Source organism: Mixophyes fleayi, chromosome 5 (assembly GCF_038048845.1).
Source record: "Mixophyes fleayi isolate aMixFle1 chromosome 5, aMixFle1.hap1, whole genome shotgun sequence".
Taxonomy (NCBI): Eukaryota; Metazoa; Chordata; class Amphibia; order Anura; family Limnodynastidae; genus Mixophyes; species Mixophyes fleayi.
Window position 1 is genome coordinate 230429286 of NC_134406.1, and position 16828 is coordinate 230446113.

Consider the following 16828-nt stretch of genomic DNA (forward strand, 5'->3'; position numbering starts at 1 on the left):
GTAATGTGAGCCATTCATTATTCTGTCACGCGCTATATGTGATATATGATAACCATTGTAAGTTAGAGGGCACTCACTGACATGTATTTTATTTTCAGTTTGTCTGTACGTTTTAATCCAGAAATGGACCAATCTGGACCTCCAAACCTTTTTTTGTGACCTCTCAACCACATAAAATGTTCTATTTTACAACATACGTTTATGGTTTAATATATATATTTAAAACATGTTCACTGTCCTCCAAATTAGAAGATACAGATCTTTTTTTTAAGAAAAGAAACAAAACAAAAATAGGGTAGGAAAAGTAGGAGCAATGTTTTTTGTACTTGTAAGTTTTCTTGTACAAGCCACTGTTCCCCCTTTATAGGAATATATTTCAGTATCAACCAAATTGTACTTCTTGTATACAGAACGGTTTATTTTTATTAGACACTGATAACTACATTATCACATATGGCACATATAATCAATATTAATTTATAATCACTTGCATTATTCGTTGATAAATAAAATCTTATTTTACAGAGAGTTTTCAGCCACTGTCCTTTTAGTTTTTTACATTGGTTGATTAAAACCTTGGCTTGTTTTCGGGACTCTGTGGGGCATATTCAATTGTCCGCGTTACTCGCAAAAGTATTACCGTTATAAAGTATTACCGTTATTACAGTAATTCTAACCCGGATTTCATGGAGCTGTGAGCTGAAATCCGGCATTAAAGGTACCGTAATAACGGTAATTACGTGGGTAATAGTGTGCAAGCGCGTTACTTTTGTGAGTAACGCAGACAATTGAATATGCCACTGTGATTCTTTCAGTCAGCAAACTAACTGGTGATGATTAGTTTGTTATCAAGAGTTTTCTCTATTATATGTGGGAAAGAAACATTGTAATTTACTGTGCATGTTTCAGGAATAAATGTGTAACATAAAAAAATGTTTTAGTATAAATTTTACAATATTAGAATATATATATATATTACCATATAATATATATATATATATATGGAACGCCTGTTATAAATCTTCAATAAAATATATAGCTGGTGTGCCTCATTTGCATTGACGTACTATGATATAATTAATTAATTAGATCACAATCACATTTTACTGTCTCTTTTAACATAATTCATAGAGCCCGTCTGAGAAGTGTGCCAGAGCGATATATAAAGGTTTATAGAGAGACAGCAATGAGACAATGCAGGACCCTGCCTTGGGGTGTTTACTATGCTCATTGGCAACAAACCATTGTATGAATGGAATTCTTGGCAAGACAGATGGGAGTAAATAATGTTACAATGTGGAATAAGAAATGAGATGAGATCACAGTTACAGCCTGGCCATCCTTTGTAAACCTGGACAATGATCAGGGGTGCAGAATTCGGCAACCTATTTATAAGAGGCTCAGATCAGTTTTGATCAAGCTGCTGAACACACCAGTCTACCTCAGTGAAAATGAACAAGATATGCACCCACAATGATGAGAGTTTGCAGACATTGAACACTTCTTTCTCAACCAAAGGTAAGCAACATAAGAATGGGACAGAACAATGTTCATTTTACCTAGAATGCATATAAGTTTCAGTACCATGGTCAACTTTCATCCTTTTTATCTATTGTTCTTTCTTAGTGTTTAAAAATGTTTTAGCGATAATGCAAACCATTGTATAATATTGTCTCTAAACGTTATACTAGAGGGATAATTCTAGGATTTTGATCTGTTGCATAACTACACAAAACACAATTGGTTCTCCGGAGTAGTTCTTGGGTCTAAACTAACAAGTCTGGCTAATGTTGACATCATTTCGTTTAAAATGAGATACCGCAAACGACTTTCTTTGCTCATTATAGAGAGTGTATATTTAAGGCCAAAAAAGCAAGTAAAAAAAAGGCAATATTCAAAGTGATAGACAAATGCGTAAAAATAGTATTTCCCTTAACAAACAATATACCCATGAATTGTAGTAACCCTCTATAGCCTGCAGGTGACACTGTGAATAGAAAGCTTACAGGAATCTAAAGTCATCACAAACAGCAATAGCTACAGACCATATTATGTTGATATTTCATCATTAAGAGATTGTTTTAGTATCATCTCTTTGTATCATCTCTTTAGGTAATGAAAGGAAAAGTTAGAAAAAATTATGTGATTTGATATTTAAACAAGGTTTGTAAGGCTAAGCAGTTAGAATATTACTTACTATATATGCAATTCTGTATAAACATTAGAAGTTAGAAAAATAATGCTGCTAGAATTTTTGGCATTAAGATGTAACAATACAGAAAATATGCTGTTTATCATATTTTTTGTGTGGAATCTGAAGCATGGTTAATGTTGTCACTATGATAGTTAACATAAGTTTGTCACACAGAATAAAACTATATATCATAAAAGAACTTTACAGTAATAAAAATTAATAGAAGAATTATAGACTCCTTTATCTGGATGATGTTACATACTATTTTTGATGCGCATATTGATTTAAGGCAATGATAGCCAGGAAGATGCATTCTACTAGATCTCCAGCTGTGGTGGAACTACAAGTCCCAGGGGCTGGCAGATCATATATGGAACAGTAGCGAGTTGCAGGTTGCCTACCTCTGCTAGAAGAACACATTTGGTAGATAAACTTGGTATATCTTTTGGCTGGACTAGACTACGACCTTTATATGCAAAGTCACTATGAACGTTTTATGGGCAACAAGTGGATGATGGCCATAGTGTAGATTGTCTCATTCAGATTTTCCTAAAACTTTAGAACATCTGTTGTTTGAGATGTTAATAATTATGACTTCCTTGGGATGTATCTCATCAAATATGTAGTAATACACTAGAAGGTAAGGCTAACAAACAACTATCTAGGCAAGGAAAGCTCTTCTAACATCTCTGAAAAGTAGCAGCTCAATGAACTCTGTACCGCAGCATATAAAATAGATTTAATGTTTGTTCGCCCAATTCTCTCCTCCCCTTTGTATCCAGATTATTTGAGCTGCTTGGGTACAACCACCTGACCCACTTTTTCTCTGTTCATTCTCTTGGACGTTTGCAATGGGGCTTCCGTCCTCTACACTCCACCGAGACTGCACTCACTAAAGGGATCAATGCTAACGCCTACATGAAAGGGTTTCTCTACTCATCCACTTTGACTTCTCTGCTACCTCCTATACAGTTGACCACCCTCTTCCCCTTGAATCCTTTCATTGGGTTGGCACTGTTATCTCCTTGTTCATCTTCTACCTTTCTGAATGATCCTTTAGTGTCTTTACTAATGACACATCTTCTCTTCCGCTTCCTCTATCTGTTGGGGTTCCTCAAGACTCTGTTCTTGGCCCCCTGCTTTTCTCTCTTTACACCTGTTCTCTCTGTAAACTAATACTCTTTCAGCTTCCACTACCTCTTTCCTGACCTCACTTTTATCCCATGTGACCAACTGCCTGTCTGCCATATCCACCTGGATGTTACAACTCTACCTAGCTCAACAAAAATAGAGCTCATTGCCTTCCCACTTGCTAGTGTCGTTGCCTTTCCTCTAATCTCCTGCACAGTTGACAATATCACAATCTCTCGTACCCTAAGCCCACTTCCTTAGTGTCATCCTACTACACACTCGGCTTTTCCCCAAACATCCTGTGCTTTGTATGGCTTGGTACCTCTTCCTTTGAATCATTGCCAGAATATGAGCCTCTTCTTAAAACATTAACAAAAGTCTTACCTGTTCTTTCATTATCTCCCTTACTGACTACTGCAAAATCCTACTATCAAGCCTTCCACTCACTGGACACAATGTTTCCTAAATGCCGCTCCACTCTGCAAATACCTACACTTCTTCCCCATTTCCTGCAGAATTTAATTCAAGCTACTCACCCACACCTTCAAAGCCCCCACAACTCCTCCCCTTCATACATCTCTGACCCCCCTCTCAAGATAAACTCCCCTTTGTCCTCTTTGATTTGCTTTTGACCTACCCCTCTGTTTTTTTCTGGTCACCACCTTCCACACCTGCGTCCTATGCTTCACCTTTGCTGCTGCTCCCCACTCATGGGACTCCTTACCCCTCCTGACCAGAATCTCCCCAACCATCAATATGTGAAGCACTCTCTCAAAATCTACCTCTTCACTATAGCCTATTCTAGTTCCACCTGATACTATGCATGGTCTGCCAGCTACAGTCCCATGTCTAGTCCCACTAGCTCCTGTTGTCTCAATATTGCCGTCTCCCTCTGGAGTGTAAGCTCTCATGAGCAGGACTCTCTCTTCCCTTTGTCTCTTGTTTGCAGCTCCCCCATCAACCTAGTCTATACTTGTTCTATTTTTATGTGCAATTGTATTTTGTATAATTGCAACAAACTGTCCAGCACTGAGGAGTTTTATCACTTAAACAATGATGATGATGTTCCAGGGGATATAACTGACATCAAATTGCCTGGAGTCATCCAACCGCCAATTGAGAAAAAGAGCAAGTTGGGTCCAATTCTGAGAACTGTTCATTTTAATCACCCTTCCATATTTCAGAACAGACTTTACAGGAGTATGTTAAATATTTTAGTACTCTCCTTGTATAATGCCAACTTACTATGTTGCGATAAGGCAGTGAGTCATTTAATGGTGGGCAAGTAGTATGTGATTGGATCAAAGCTAAGGCAAGCCAATTCCTTGTCTCCTCTCCCCCAGCTGAGCCAGAACATTTCCCATCTCTTCCTACTCTGACAAGATTGGAGATTATACAGAGATGATGGATAAACACTTTAAACATATTATGGCAGCGCAAGACACTGCCACATGTGATGAAAATGTTAATTTCTTCCAAAGCATCAGATAGCTCCACCTCTTCCTTACAATGAATGGGTGACGGGTCTATTCCATACATAAAGTTTATCAGGTCAAGTATGGAGTAGACTATTAAGTGGAAGGAGTGTATAGTGAATCTGTGCTACCCTTTTCCATTGTAAATACCATTAATATTGTATATAGTCCCTCCATTTTCATCCTTCAAACTCTTTACTCCTGTGTCCTTGTTGCTGTGTTTGTTGCTCGTAAACTTGGGCATAATAATGGTGCTGTTAAACTGCACATCTGCCTCTGGAGCCCTGACCTGGCCACTGCTCTTCACAAATTGGTGTAAGAAGTGGCATTATGTAAAATTCTGACCCTTAGGACTAAGAGTGCCATCATGATGTCAATGTTCAACAGCTCATTTTGCTCCAGTAAAAGATCTGAGCATGCCACAACAGCAAGAACTTCAGCAAACACAGAGATTGTTACCAACAAACAAACATGGGATCTCTTCATGATATTTCAGCAGGAGAGTACTGCTCATAAGGAGGAGGTGTAAAAGATCAGCTGAAGCAGTTGGGAATACCCAATATGGTACTGATAGAGATAGAGGGAGATGATCTTGAGGCTTTTCTTGACCTGGTCTAAGATTTCCTGAGCAATTCGACTGGCATCCTTTCTAATAGGTGAAGCACATGTGGTCTTGACGTCCTGAAGATGCTGGGGACTATCAAAAGATTAAAGCAGCTATCTCTCACTCACCACAGTTACCTATCAGCAACCCTTTAGAGCTAAAGTATTTCTTTTGTCCTTCAAGACTTGGGACCTTGCACAATGGATCTATGATCATACAAACAAGTAGCTATAACCAGGGACCCACATTGCCAGCCAAATAATGGAAGCTCTTTCTGGAACAGTTTATTAACAGACTGCCTCAGCTCATGGATCAATGGGTACAACTATATTGGGCCTCAACCCTACATTTGCTGTGCATTTGGTTCAGGTTACCTTTGCTGTGGAAGACTTGAGTGGACTATCAAGAGCGTCATCCTCAAATCGAGATTCCTGCATGCACTCATCATGTTCCCATCGAGAGAAAGCTTCATATGTTATTAAGGTGCCAGGTCTTTGTAAAGGAGCCAAAATCCATGCTGTCTCCTCCACCTTACCAGACCAAGGCAAACCTTGTAAACAGATGGACAAGCTCACAGACAGGTTCTTTGCAGCCTGTTTTGCAGACTCCAGTCTCATCTTTCTATCATCTAGATCAGGATTCTAAACTGCCAGATGCTGAGGCCATGGATTAAAGGGACATTTAAAAGTCAGCTGCACCCGGATGAACAGTTCCTTTGTAGAGGTCTTTACCATTGTCCCTATTGTATCATGATGCTTCTATTACAGATATTCCTCCTAATACAGTTTAAAGTGGTCAAGGAAGTGTCTCATAAATTTCCAATCACAATTGGATGCTGCATGGGTAGGTATGGTCCTGTCCCTGGCGAAAACTCTTAAAATGGAAGGATTACATGGTTTGAGTAATTTGAGAAATTATAGTGGGGGAGGGTGTAGAACCACAAGCTGATAATGGTTATGTGGAGTTATCTGACATTAAAGAAGAGGTATCTCTCCTCACCATAATATGTGTCTCTTTACTCCTTTTCCCTAATTCTCTCTGCGCCTTTTCACCCCTTTCTACTTCTCGGCTTTCAGTTTCTACCTTCTGTACTCCTCTCTCTCATTACTCTCAGTCTATACACTTCAAATCTCCTGTCCCGTCAGTCTTTTTGTTTTGCTCTACGGACTAGTTGCGTCAGCTCTTCCCCCTGACTGCCATGAGTAGAACTTCAGTGGACTTTCCAGCTGCTCTGCAGAGGCTCGAGACATATATGACTAGAGTCCTTTTATGAATGGCTGAAAAAATAGGAGCCATGTGAGGCAACAGGAGGCACTCAGGAACTTCTCCAGCACCTTCATGCTTTGATGTAAGATTTGTTAGCTTGTCATACTTGTTTATTTTGTTAAACTGACAATAAAATACCTGCTGATATGTGATTACAGACAGGAGTCTCTTTTATTAAATGTATTGTTTTAACGTATCACTGAGATTAAGGGTGATGTGCGGCCCTTTTGACGGGCCACCCCATGCAGCCCTGGGCGTATGTCAGGTTACCTATCTCCTCTCTGTGACTAGACAGCAGTAAACTGCTGCATTTGTTTTATTTACAAATATTGGTAACTGTTTTATTAGGATTACAGTTGCTGGCATTCCTCACACTGAACACCATTGTTCCTATTAAAATCATACTTACCAATTTTTGAAAGTTGGCTTCCGGGAGCCTGCCGGGGAAGGTGGGCGTAATGGGGGCGGGGCTCCAAAATTTGCGTCATTGTGGACCCGCCCCCGTGACGTAATGACGCAAACGCTTCATTTTACAGCAGGGGGCGGGGCCAAACGCTGCGATTCGCATCGTTTTGGACCCAATTCTGCCCACTACCTAGTGAAGAGAGATTGCCACACTCTCCCGGGAGTCCATGAGACTCTTGCGAAATGAGGGAGTCTCCCGGACATTCCGGTAGAGTTGGCAAGTATGATTAAAATACTATAATATATACCAAAGAACTTGTTATTAAAATCAATCCTACCATTTCTTGTTAATAAAACCTCTCTCACACTATCATATATTTTAAAAGGGGAACATCACATTTGTAGGGAGGAACTCAGAAACAGCTGTAAAAATATGGTTATATTGTAATGTTTGTTGTATTGTAATATTACAAAAAGCTACAATTAGAGTGAAATATGCTAACTGTTAAATGCTTGTTCAACAAAATGCAAATATATTGACTTATTGTTTATTTATTTGTAGCACATAGCTCGTCCAGAAGAAGAGTATCAAGTACTCAGAGGATCACATCAAACAGTGTAAGAAACTGACAGCTGCAGTAACAGTACATTCTTGATTAAACTCACCTAGGGGTGATTTTCTCAAGATTATAGTTATCATTTATTTAGTACATTCTACAAAATGACAGCTAGAATCTGATAAGTTGTTATAGGCAACATCTCCACTTTTCAAACTCCCCATAAACTCACAGCTTGATACATGCATTTCCTAGTGCTTTTGCTGAAATAGACAACATTCCAGGGTTAAGGTACCCATACACGTTACAACTTAGCTCTACAAATCGATTTTGTGTGTGTGTTGAATTGTTCCAAAATATTTCAATATGGGAAACATGTAATAAAATCCAATTAAAATGATATAATCCGATTCTATATAATTCAGATTAGATGAGTGGGTACATTTTTATTTTAAAGTACAACAGTTAGATACACACTGTTCAGACAACAAAACAAAATGGATATCTCCACTAATATTCCTGAAAATTTACTAAGGGCCAATATGTCATAAATATAATGAAAATTGGTCTGTCAGTGCTTCAGCAATGTTACTTGTTCCTAGCAAATGAATAGGCTGCAAACTAAGGGATGCTTCCCTGGTGTATAGCCTGGCAGGTCCACTTTGACCAATGTAATTGTTGTATGTGGGCTGTAATTTTTACATGCAATCCTATTCTCTAATATATATATATATATATATATATATATATATATATATATATATATATATATATATGCACCCACATATATATGCAGGGGGATTGCAAAGCAAATTTTACATCCTACAATAAAAATTGTGATTGGTTCGTATGAGATAGTGGGCAGCTTAAACACAATGAGCACTTAAATTAAATTAATGTGCAGTACTGTCAATTTATATTTGTTACTGAAGATCTTATATATCTTTTCATAATGGGATTCATAGATCAGGATTAATAATCCTTTAAATTGAGTTTCTGTATTTAACAAACATGAAAAATAGGTTATCGGCTCTTAAATGTAGAATGCTAACATATTTCTCCATTAAACCACTGTGTAGGTGACAGCTATTTCAGGGGGTGATCCTCATTGGACACAGAAGTATCTGCCAAAGCAGACCGATCTTCTACAGGTTCTATACAAAGCTGAAGATGTGTGGAAACTGCCTCCCCCAGAACCTTTCCGTCCTCGTCGTTCTAATAAACATAGTAAGGATGGGTAAAATATTACTTTAAATCTGCATTTTGAATGTTGATTATAAATGTTAAATAAGTAGTCCACACTAATTTGACATGTATCTATTACCAAGTAAGCCTGCATTGAACTGTGTAACTTTGTACTATGGTACTGATATTATAAGTGTAGAAACATTTGCAAAGGTGAAAATTGATGTTATCTTCATATTTTATGGCAGGATGTATGGAATTAAAGACACCAAAGTCTGTCAAGAGTAAGCAGAACGTGCAACTTCAAAATGTAAGATTACAAAAATCGTGGTTCAATACAATGATGTCTGGGTGTTCCTCTTTCATACATTGGCTTCTTCTGCAACTATTAGTAAATACAGGGTGGTCCATAAGTGTGGAGACACCCTTTAAAAAGGAAATGAGTAAGGAAGTTTCAATCCAATGTCTACACATATGATCTAAGTGTTGTGGGAAACTCTTTAGGGTATGTGGCCAGTATGGCGGCCATCTTGAAGTCAGTTATCTTGGATTCAACTCTAATTTTAAAAAAAGTTTTCTTTTTATGTTTGCCCCCATTCATACAAGGAAAGCTGTTTATTTTTGTTTCCCTGGTATTGAACACATCAACATTTTTCTCAGTAAATATATATTTAATGTGGCTATTGTAATGAAATTTACACCAAATGTCAGCATCAACCCTTGCAATCCACACATGCAAAGAAATCAAACCATAGATGTCCATAAATTAAGTTTTGTGTAATAATGTGAAATGATACAGGAAAAAGTATTGAACACATAAAGAAAGGGAGGTGCAAAAAGGCATAGAAAGCCAAGACACCAGCTGAAATCTATCAGTAATTAGAAAGCAATCCTGCCAACTGGTTCAGCCACAACTGATGGCTCATTATGAAGGTGTCACACAAGAAACATCTCATGATGGGTAAAAGCAAAGAGCTCTCTCAAGACCTTCGCTACCTTATTGTTGCAAAACATACTGATGGCATTGGTTACAGCAGGATCTCTAAACTACTCAATGTTCCAGTGAGCACTGTTGGGGCCATAATCCGGAAGTGGAAAGAACATCATTTCACCATAAACCGGCTACGACCAGAAGCACCTCGCAAGATTTCTGACAGAGGAGTGTAAAAAATTATTAGAAGATTTGTCCAAGAACCAAGGATCACTTGTGGAGAGCTTCAGAAAGACCTGGAATTAGCAGGTACAATTGTTTCAAATAAAATAATAAGTAATGTACTCAACCGCCATGGCCTGTATGCACACTCACCACACAAGACTATATAATACTGGGAGAATATAGTGTGGTCAGATGAGAGCAAAATTGAACTCTTTGGATGCCATAATACACACCATGTTTGGAGGAGGAATGGCACCGCACATCACCCCAGAAACACCATACCAACAGTGAACTTTGGAGGTGGGAACATCATGGTGTGGGGCTGTTTTTCTGCACATGGTACTGGCATACTGTATATCATTGAAGGAAGGATAAATGGAAAAACGAGACATTCTTGATAAAAATCTGCTGCCATCTACCAGGATGCTGAAGATGAAACAAGGGTGGACATTTCAGCAGGACAGTGATTCCAAACACACAGCCAAGGACACTCTCAATTGGTTTTAGAGAAAGAAAATAAAGTTGCTAGAATGGCCCAGCCAATCACCTGACTTGAATCCAACTGAAAATCTATGGAAAGAACTAAAGATCAGAGTTCATAGAAGAAGCCCATGAAACCTTCAAGATTTGAAGACTATTTGCATCGAAGAATGTGGCAAAATCATACCTGGGCAATACATGCGACTAGGTTCTCCATACAGGAGACGTCTTAAATCTGTCATTACCAACAAAGGCTTTTGTACAAAGTATTAAATAAATTTCAGAAAGCTTGTTCAATACTTTTTCCCTGTGTCATTTCACATAATTACACAAAACTTAATTTATGGACATCTATGGATTGATTTCTCTGCATGTGTGGATTGCAAGGGTTGATGCTGACATTTGGTGTAAATTTCATTACAATAGCCACATTAAATTTATATTTACTCAGAAAAATGTTGATGTGTTCAATACTTATTTCACTCACTGTATATGACACACAGCTAGTCTCTTTATACATCTGTATTCAATCCAATAGTTCCTAAAGCGCCAAAAATAACCAACTGTGCTGGATATTATAAACATAACATAAATAATGTTGATGGCACAGAAAAGAAAAAACAATGTACTTAGTAACATCACATGACAATAAGTCATTTGAATGTCACGCACCTACTGTTATGTTGATTGTTATTACAATGATTGTTATTACAATGATTGTTATTACAAGTGCTAATACCAAGTGATTTTACCAAGTCTTCCCATCTGATATTAGTGTTTCCACCTGCTGCCTCTAATGATGCTGTAGACCAAGACATATGAATGGATAATTAAGCCCCAGCTGCAAGCTATGGTCTGACTGCCCACAAACTGTATACAACACATAACCCTCATTATTGTTTCCTTATAGTCAAGAAAAGTGCAAAGCCGAAAAAATGTTTGTACTCATTTCAATGAAAAAACTAGATTTGGAAACATTATTTATTTAAAATGTAAAAGTATTTCATGTGTGCAGAAGCCATACCTTGATGTTTATTAAGTTGGAATCATAAAGATGTAATTAAAATGTATATTAATGTTGTATATCATTTATTATATACAATATACATTATAATATACTTAATTTTGTCATTTAAAAACGGTGTCATTTGTAGAAGATACATGTGCAATAAATTAATGGGTACTGGAAATGATCAATGCGTGCAGTATGTTTCATCATAATTGCAGTTTAATGTTTAACACCAATAATAAAGTGTCTTTTGTTTTAATCCTCTTTTGTAGAAATATTTTCCCTCGCCATCATTAGCCCACAGTATGACCAAACACATTGCCACAACTTTGCCAACAGCGCACGTCACCCCTGTCACAGTAGGGTAAGTGCCCCCCCCCCAACTCTTAGCCAGCAGCTGCCTCTTGTGAAACAATAGCTGTACTGTGTCATTGAAATGGGTCAGGTCTCTAATGTGCACTGAACTTAAAAGGATAACAGGTGGCTCAGGTTAAGGGGTCAACTATTTACCATATAACTCTGGTAAATACAAATGATCTAATTAGAACGTTCAGACAGCAGAATGTTGTCAGACACATACATCGCTTGTTTATCACAATTACAAGACTATTTAAATAGCTCTCTATCTGTGTGTGTGTGTGTGTGTGTGTGTGTGTGTGTGTGTGTGTGTGTGTGTGTGTGTGTGTGTGTATATATATATATATATATATATATATATATATATATATATATATATATATATATGTATATATATATGTGTATATATATATATATATATATATATAGAGAGAGAGAGAGTACTGCGCATATGTGCACAGAAGGAAAATGTGTACAATAAAAATATTATGTTGTGTGATAGATATCTGGATTTTATGATCTATGGATTTTATGATCTACGTAGTGTTCAGTTTTGTGTGGATTTGACAGTCTAAGTTGTCTTTTGCCCCAAAAGAGAAGTGCGTAGTCCTGAAATAGTTAACATTGATGCATTATATAACTACAACTACAGTATTGAAATGGCCTAATATTGACACTTAGGGGTAAATTTATCCAGCTGCAGGTTTGAAAAAGTGGAAATGTTGCCTATAGCAACCAATCAGATTTTAGTTGTCATTTTGTAGAATGTGTTAAATAAATAACTACAATATGATTGGTTGCTATAGGCAACATCTCCACTTTTTCAGACCCGCAGCTTAATACATTTACCCCTTAAGGTTATTATGAACAGGGGTACATTTGCTTAAATTACAATTGTACAAAATGACACACATTGTTCCATTGGCAGACTTTTGGGCATAAATGAACCGAAACACAGCATAGTATATAAAGCGCTAAATGTCACAATAACACATACAATGGATGTGAATATTCCAATAGTTGAACAAACTGTTTTTAAAAGCTTTGCAAAGACCACACATAATGTACACTACACATTATGATAAAAGAGGGACACTGGGAATCGGTTCAAAATTGGCACAACGCTGTAAATATATACACTTAAGGAGAAGAGCTGGTATGCTGTATGTCTTTGGCTGTTTCTTGTCACTGTGTGTTTCAGCCGATGAAAAATGATCCTTCCATTCTACTCACTGCTCCCTATTGTTCTGTGCAGGTGCAGTAACCCTAGGTCTTCTCACACTGAAGAAGACAGTATCTTGGAAAATGAGGACTATTTGCCACTTACTAAAGGCAGCATACCAAAAAAATCACCAAACTTACTGCAGAAAATGGGTCTGAGACTCAGGAAGACTGTGGAGTATATCGGTGCTTCAAACTGTGCCTTCGAGGGAGACTGAACAAAGCAATACACCAAATCAGTAACACAATCTACACTACAATGCTCTTTTATTTTCAATCCAAAAAGAAATGTACAATTTTGCTTTACTATTTTTTTTTACCAACTAAGGCACTTGGATGACACACAACTGTGCACTTTGCAGAATGGATAAATGTTATGTTGATTGCATTTCTGCACAATAGGGCTTGATAATGGGTGGCTCTTCAGTTGTTGTGGAACTATAAATCTCAGCGTGACCCACTAAGACTTAAAGATCCGCAACAAGACAACGCTTTTTAAGGACACTTATGTCTATGAAGACCTGTTACTATCAGCTTGTTACAAATACTTTGCAGTATTTCTATGCATAAAGAGATCATATCTACTATATTACACAATACCAAAGGTTTGCAGTATGTGGTATGCTTTGCTTGCTGCTACCAACATCATACATTGGTTCCATTTCTACCCACACTAAAATCCCAACATAAAGCAGCGTATAGACAGCGGTCTCGCTCCACTACATAGAAAGTGTTTGCCTACATAGAGGTATACCTGGCTGCTCTGCAGCACCATGGAAAGTATAGAATAATTAAGAACCAACATCACAACAACATTTGTATTACCAGAGCCATCTAACATGAGATATACATGTTGCCTGTGCAAGATTAGAAAATCCTCTGAGTCCTTTTTCCGAAAAATATAACAATGAGGAAATTCATTTATTATCCTTTAAGAGGCAGTGAGAAAAGTTGACATTTCATATATGTATTTTATTCATTTGTTTTTACTATGGTAAATGACTCGTATGTATCATATCCTTCTACTCCATATATATGTTTAATGTTTACTACATTCATAACCCAAATTGGTAATAAAATTATTTATAAATTATTGTTTTAATTTTTCTGCTGCCTTTTCCTGGCAATATTTGCACACTAAAGTTAATTTTAACGCATCTGCTTGTGAACAGAAGATTTCAACTGGCAGGTATGAGGCGATTTTGGAACGATAGAAGTCTGAGCTCATTCAGCCCCTCCCTTTTCCTACTCGCTACTATAGAACTTGGCAGGCAGCCAAGGCTTCTGTTAATTTTCTCCATTATTGCAACAATGTAGTTGAACTTCGCTGTTGCAGAGAAGTTAATATAGTTTAATATTGTTTTTTTCAAATCATAAGTGTTAAGAAAAATAAATGCAAATTGCAAATCAACTTATTAATTTGATGATTAGATTTTATTTAAAAATAAATAAACCTTAACTTAAAGTTATAAAAGTAATTTTGACATAACTGGATGCAGTAACATTGCGCCTAACCTTAAGAAGAAATAACTGAGTTGTTATATATCACTATAGATCCTAGGTTCCCAAACTGCGCCGCGGCTCCCAGGGGTGCCGCGGCGCTGTCACAGGGGTGCCGTGGACAGGAAGAAGAGGAAGGAAAAAGAAAAAAAACTACTTACCAATCTGGCGGCGCTCGGGACCCAGCATCCTCCTCCTTCCTCGTTTCTCACTGAATGCCGGGCGTGATGTCACGCCCGGCATTCAGTGAGAAACGCGGAAGGAGGAGGATGCTGGGTCCCGAGCGCAGCCGGATTGGTAAGTAGTTTTTTTTCTTCCTGTCCACGACGAGGGCACAGCGAGGGGCAGAGGCTGAGGGGACAGAGCGGGCAGAGGCTGAGGGGACAGAGCGGGCAGAGGGTGAGGGGACAGAGGCTGAGGGGGCAGAGCGTGGGGGCACAGTGTGTATGTGGATGCGTGTATGGATGCAGGGGACACTGAGTGTGTGGATGCAGGGGGCACTAAGTGTATGGATGCAGGGGAGCACTGAGTGTGTGGATGCAGGGGGCACTGAGTGTGTGGATGCAGGGGGCACCGTGTGTGTGGATGCAGGGGACACGGTGTGTGTGGATGCAGGGGGCACGGTGTGTGTGGATGCAGGGGGCACTGAGTGTGTGGATGCAGGGGGCACGGTGTGTGTGGATGCAGGGGGCACAGTGTGTGTGGATGCAGGGGACACTGAGTGTGTGGATGCAGGGGGCACGGTGTGTGTGGATGCAGGGGGCACGGTGTGTGTGGATGCAGGGGGCACTGAGTGTGTGGATGCAGGGGGCACTGAGTGTGTGGATGCAGGGGGCACGGTGTGTGTGGATGCAGGGGGCACTGAGTGTGTGGATGCAGGGGGCACGGTGTGTGTGGATGCAGGGGGCACTGAGTGTGTGGATGCAGGGGGCACGGTGTGTGTGGATGCAGGGGGCACTGAGTGTGTGGATGCAGGGGGCACGGTGTGTGTGGATGCAGGGGGCACTGAGTGTGTGGATGCAGGGGGCACGGTGTGTGTGGATGCAGGGGGGCACTGAGTGTGTGGATGCAGGGGGCACGGTGTGTGTGGATGCAGGGGGCACTGAGTGTGTGGATGCAGGGGGCACGGTGTGTGTGGATGCAGGGGCGCACTGAGTGTGTGGATGAGGGGGGCACGGTGTGTGTGGATGCAGGGGGCACTGAGTGTGTGGATGCAGGGGCGCACTGAGTGTGTGGATGAGGGGGGCACTGAGTGTGTGGATGCAGGGGGCACAGTGTGTGTGGATGCAGGGGGCACTGAGTGTGTGGATGCAGGGGGTACGGTGTGTGTGGATGAGGGGGGCACGGTGTGTGTGGATGCAGGGGGCACTGAGTGTGTGGATGCAGGGGGCACGGTGTGTGTGGATGCAGGGGGCACGGTGTGTGTGGATGCAGGGGGCACTGAGTGTGTGGATGCAGGGGGCACGGTGTGTGTGGATGCAGGGGGCACGGTGTGTGTGGATGCAGGGGGCACGGTGTGTGTGGATGCAGGGGGCACGGTGTGTGTGGATGCAGGGGGCACGGTGTGTGTGGATGCAGGGGGCACTGAGTGTGTGGATGATGGGGGCACGGTGTGTGTGGATGCAGGGGCGCACTGAGTGTGTGGATGAGGGGGGCACGGTGTGTGTGGATGCAGGATGCACTGAGTGTGTGGATGCAGGGGCGCACTGAGTGTGTGGATGAGGGGGGCACGGTGTGTGTGGATGCAGGATGCACTGAGTGTGTGGATGCAGGGGCGCACTGAGTGTGTGGATGAGGGGGGCACGGTGTGTGTGGATGCAGGATGCACTGAGTGTGTGGATGCAGGGGGGCACTGAGTGTGTGGATGAGGGGGGCACGGTGTGTGTGGATGCAGGGGGCACTGAGTGTGTGGATGCAGGGGGCACAGTGTGTGTGGATGAGGGGGGCACGGTGTGTGTGGATGCAGGGGACACTGAGTGTGTGGATGAGGGGGGCACTGAGTGTGTGGATGCAGGGGGCACGGTGTGTGTGGATGCAGGGGGCACTGAGTGTGTGGATGCAGGGGCGCACTGAGTGTGTGGATGAGGGGGGCACGGTGTGTGTGGATGCAGGATGCACTGAGTGTGTGGATGCAGGGGGGCACTGAGTGTGTGGATGAGGGGGGCACGGTGTGTGTGGATGCAGGATGCACTGAGTGTGTGGATGCAGGGGGGCACTGAGTGTGTGGATGAGGGGGGCACGGTGTGTGTGGATGCAGGGGGCACTGAGTGTGTGGATGCAGGGGGCAC

General features: G+C 40.6%; 1 protein-coding gene across 1 annotated transcript; it reads left to right on the plus strand.

The window, feature by feature from the left end:
* Positions 1-1379: 1379 nt before the first annotated feature.
* VXN (vexin) lies at positions 1380-14060 on the plus strand. The gene is made up of 6 exons (XM_075211378.1): positions 1380-1518; positions 7638-7693; positions 8712-8859; positions 9066-9127; positions 11735-11826; positions 13075-14060. The coding sequence occupies exons 1-6, from the start codon at positions 1452-1454 to the stop codon at positions 13256-13258; spliced, it is 609 nt and encodes a 202-aa protein (XP_075067479.1). The 5' UTR covers positions 1380-1451; the 3' UTR covers positions 13259-14060.
* The last annotated feature ends 2768 nt before the right edge of the window (positions 14061-16828 follow it).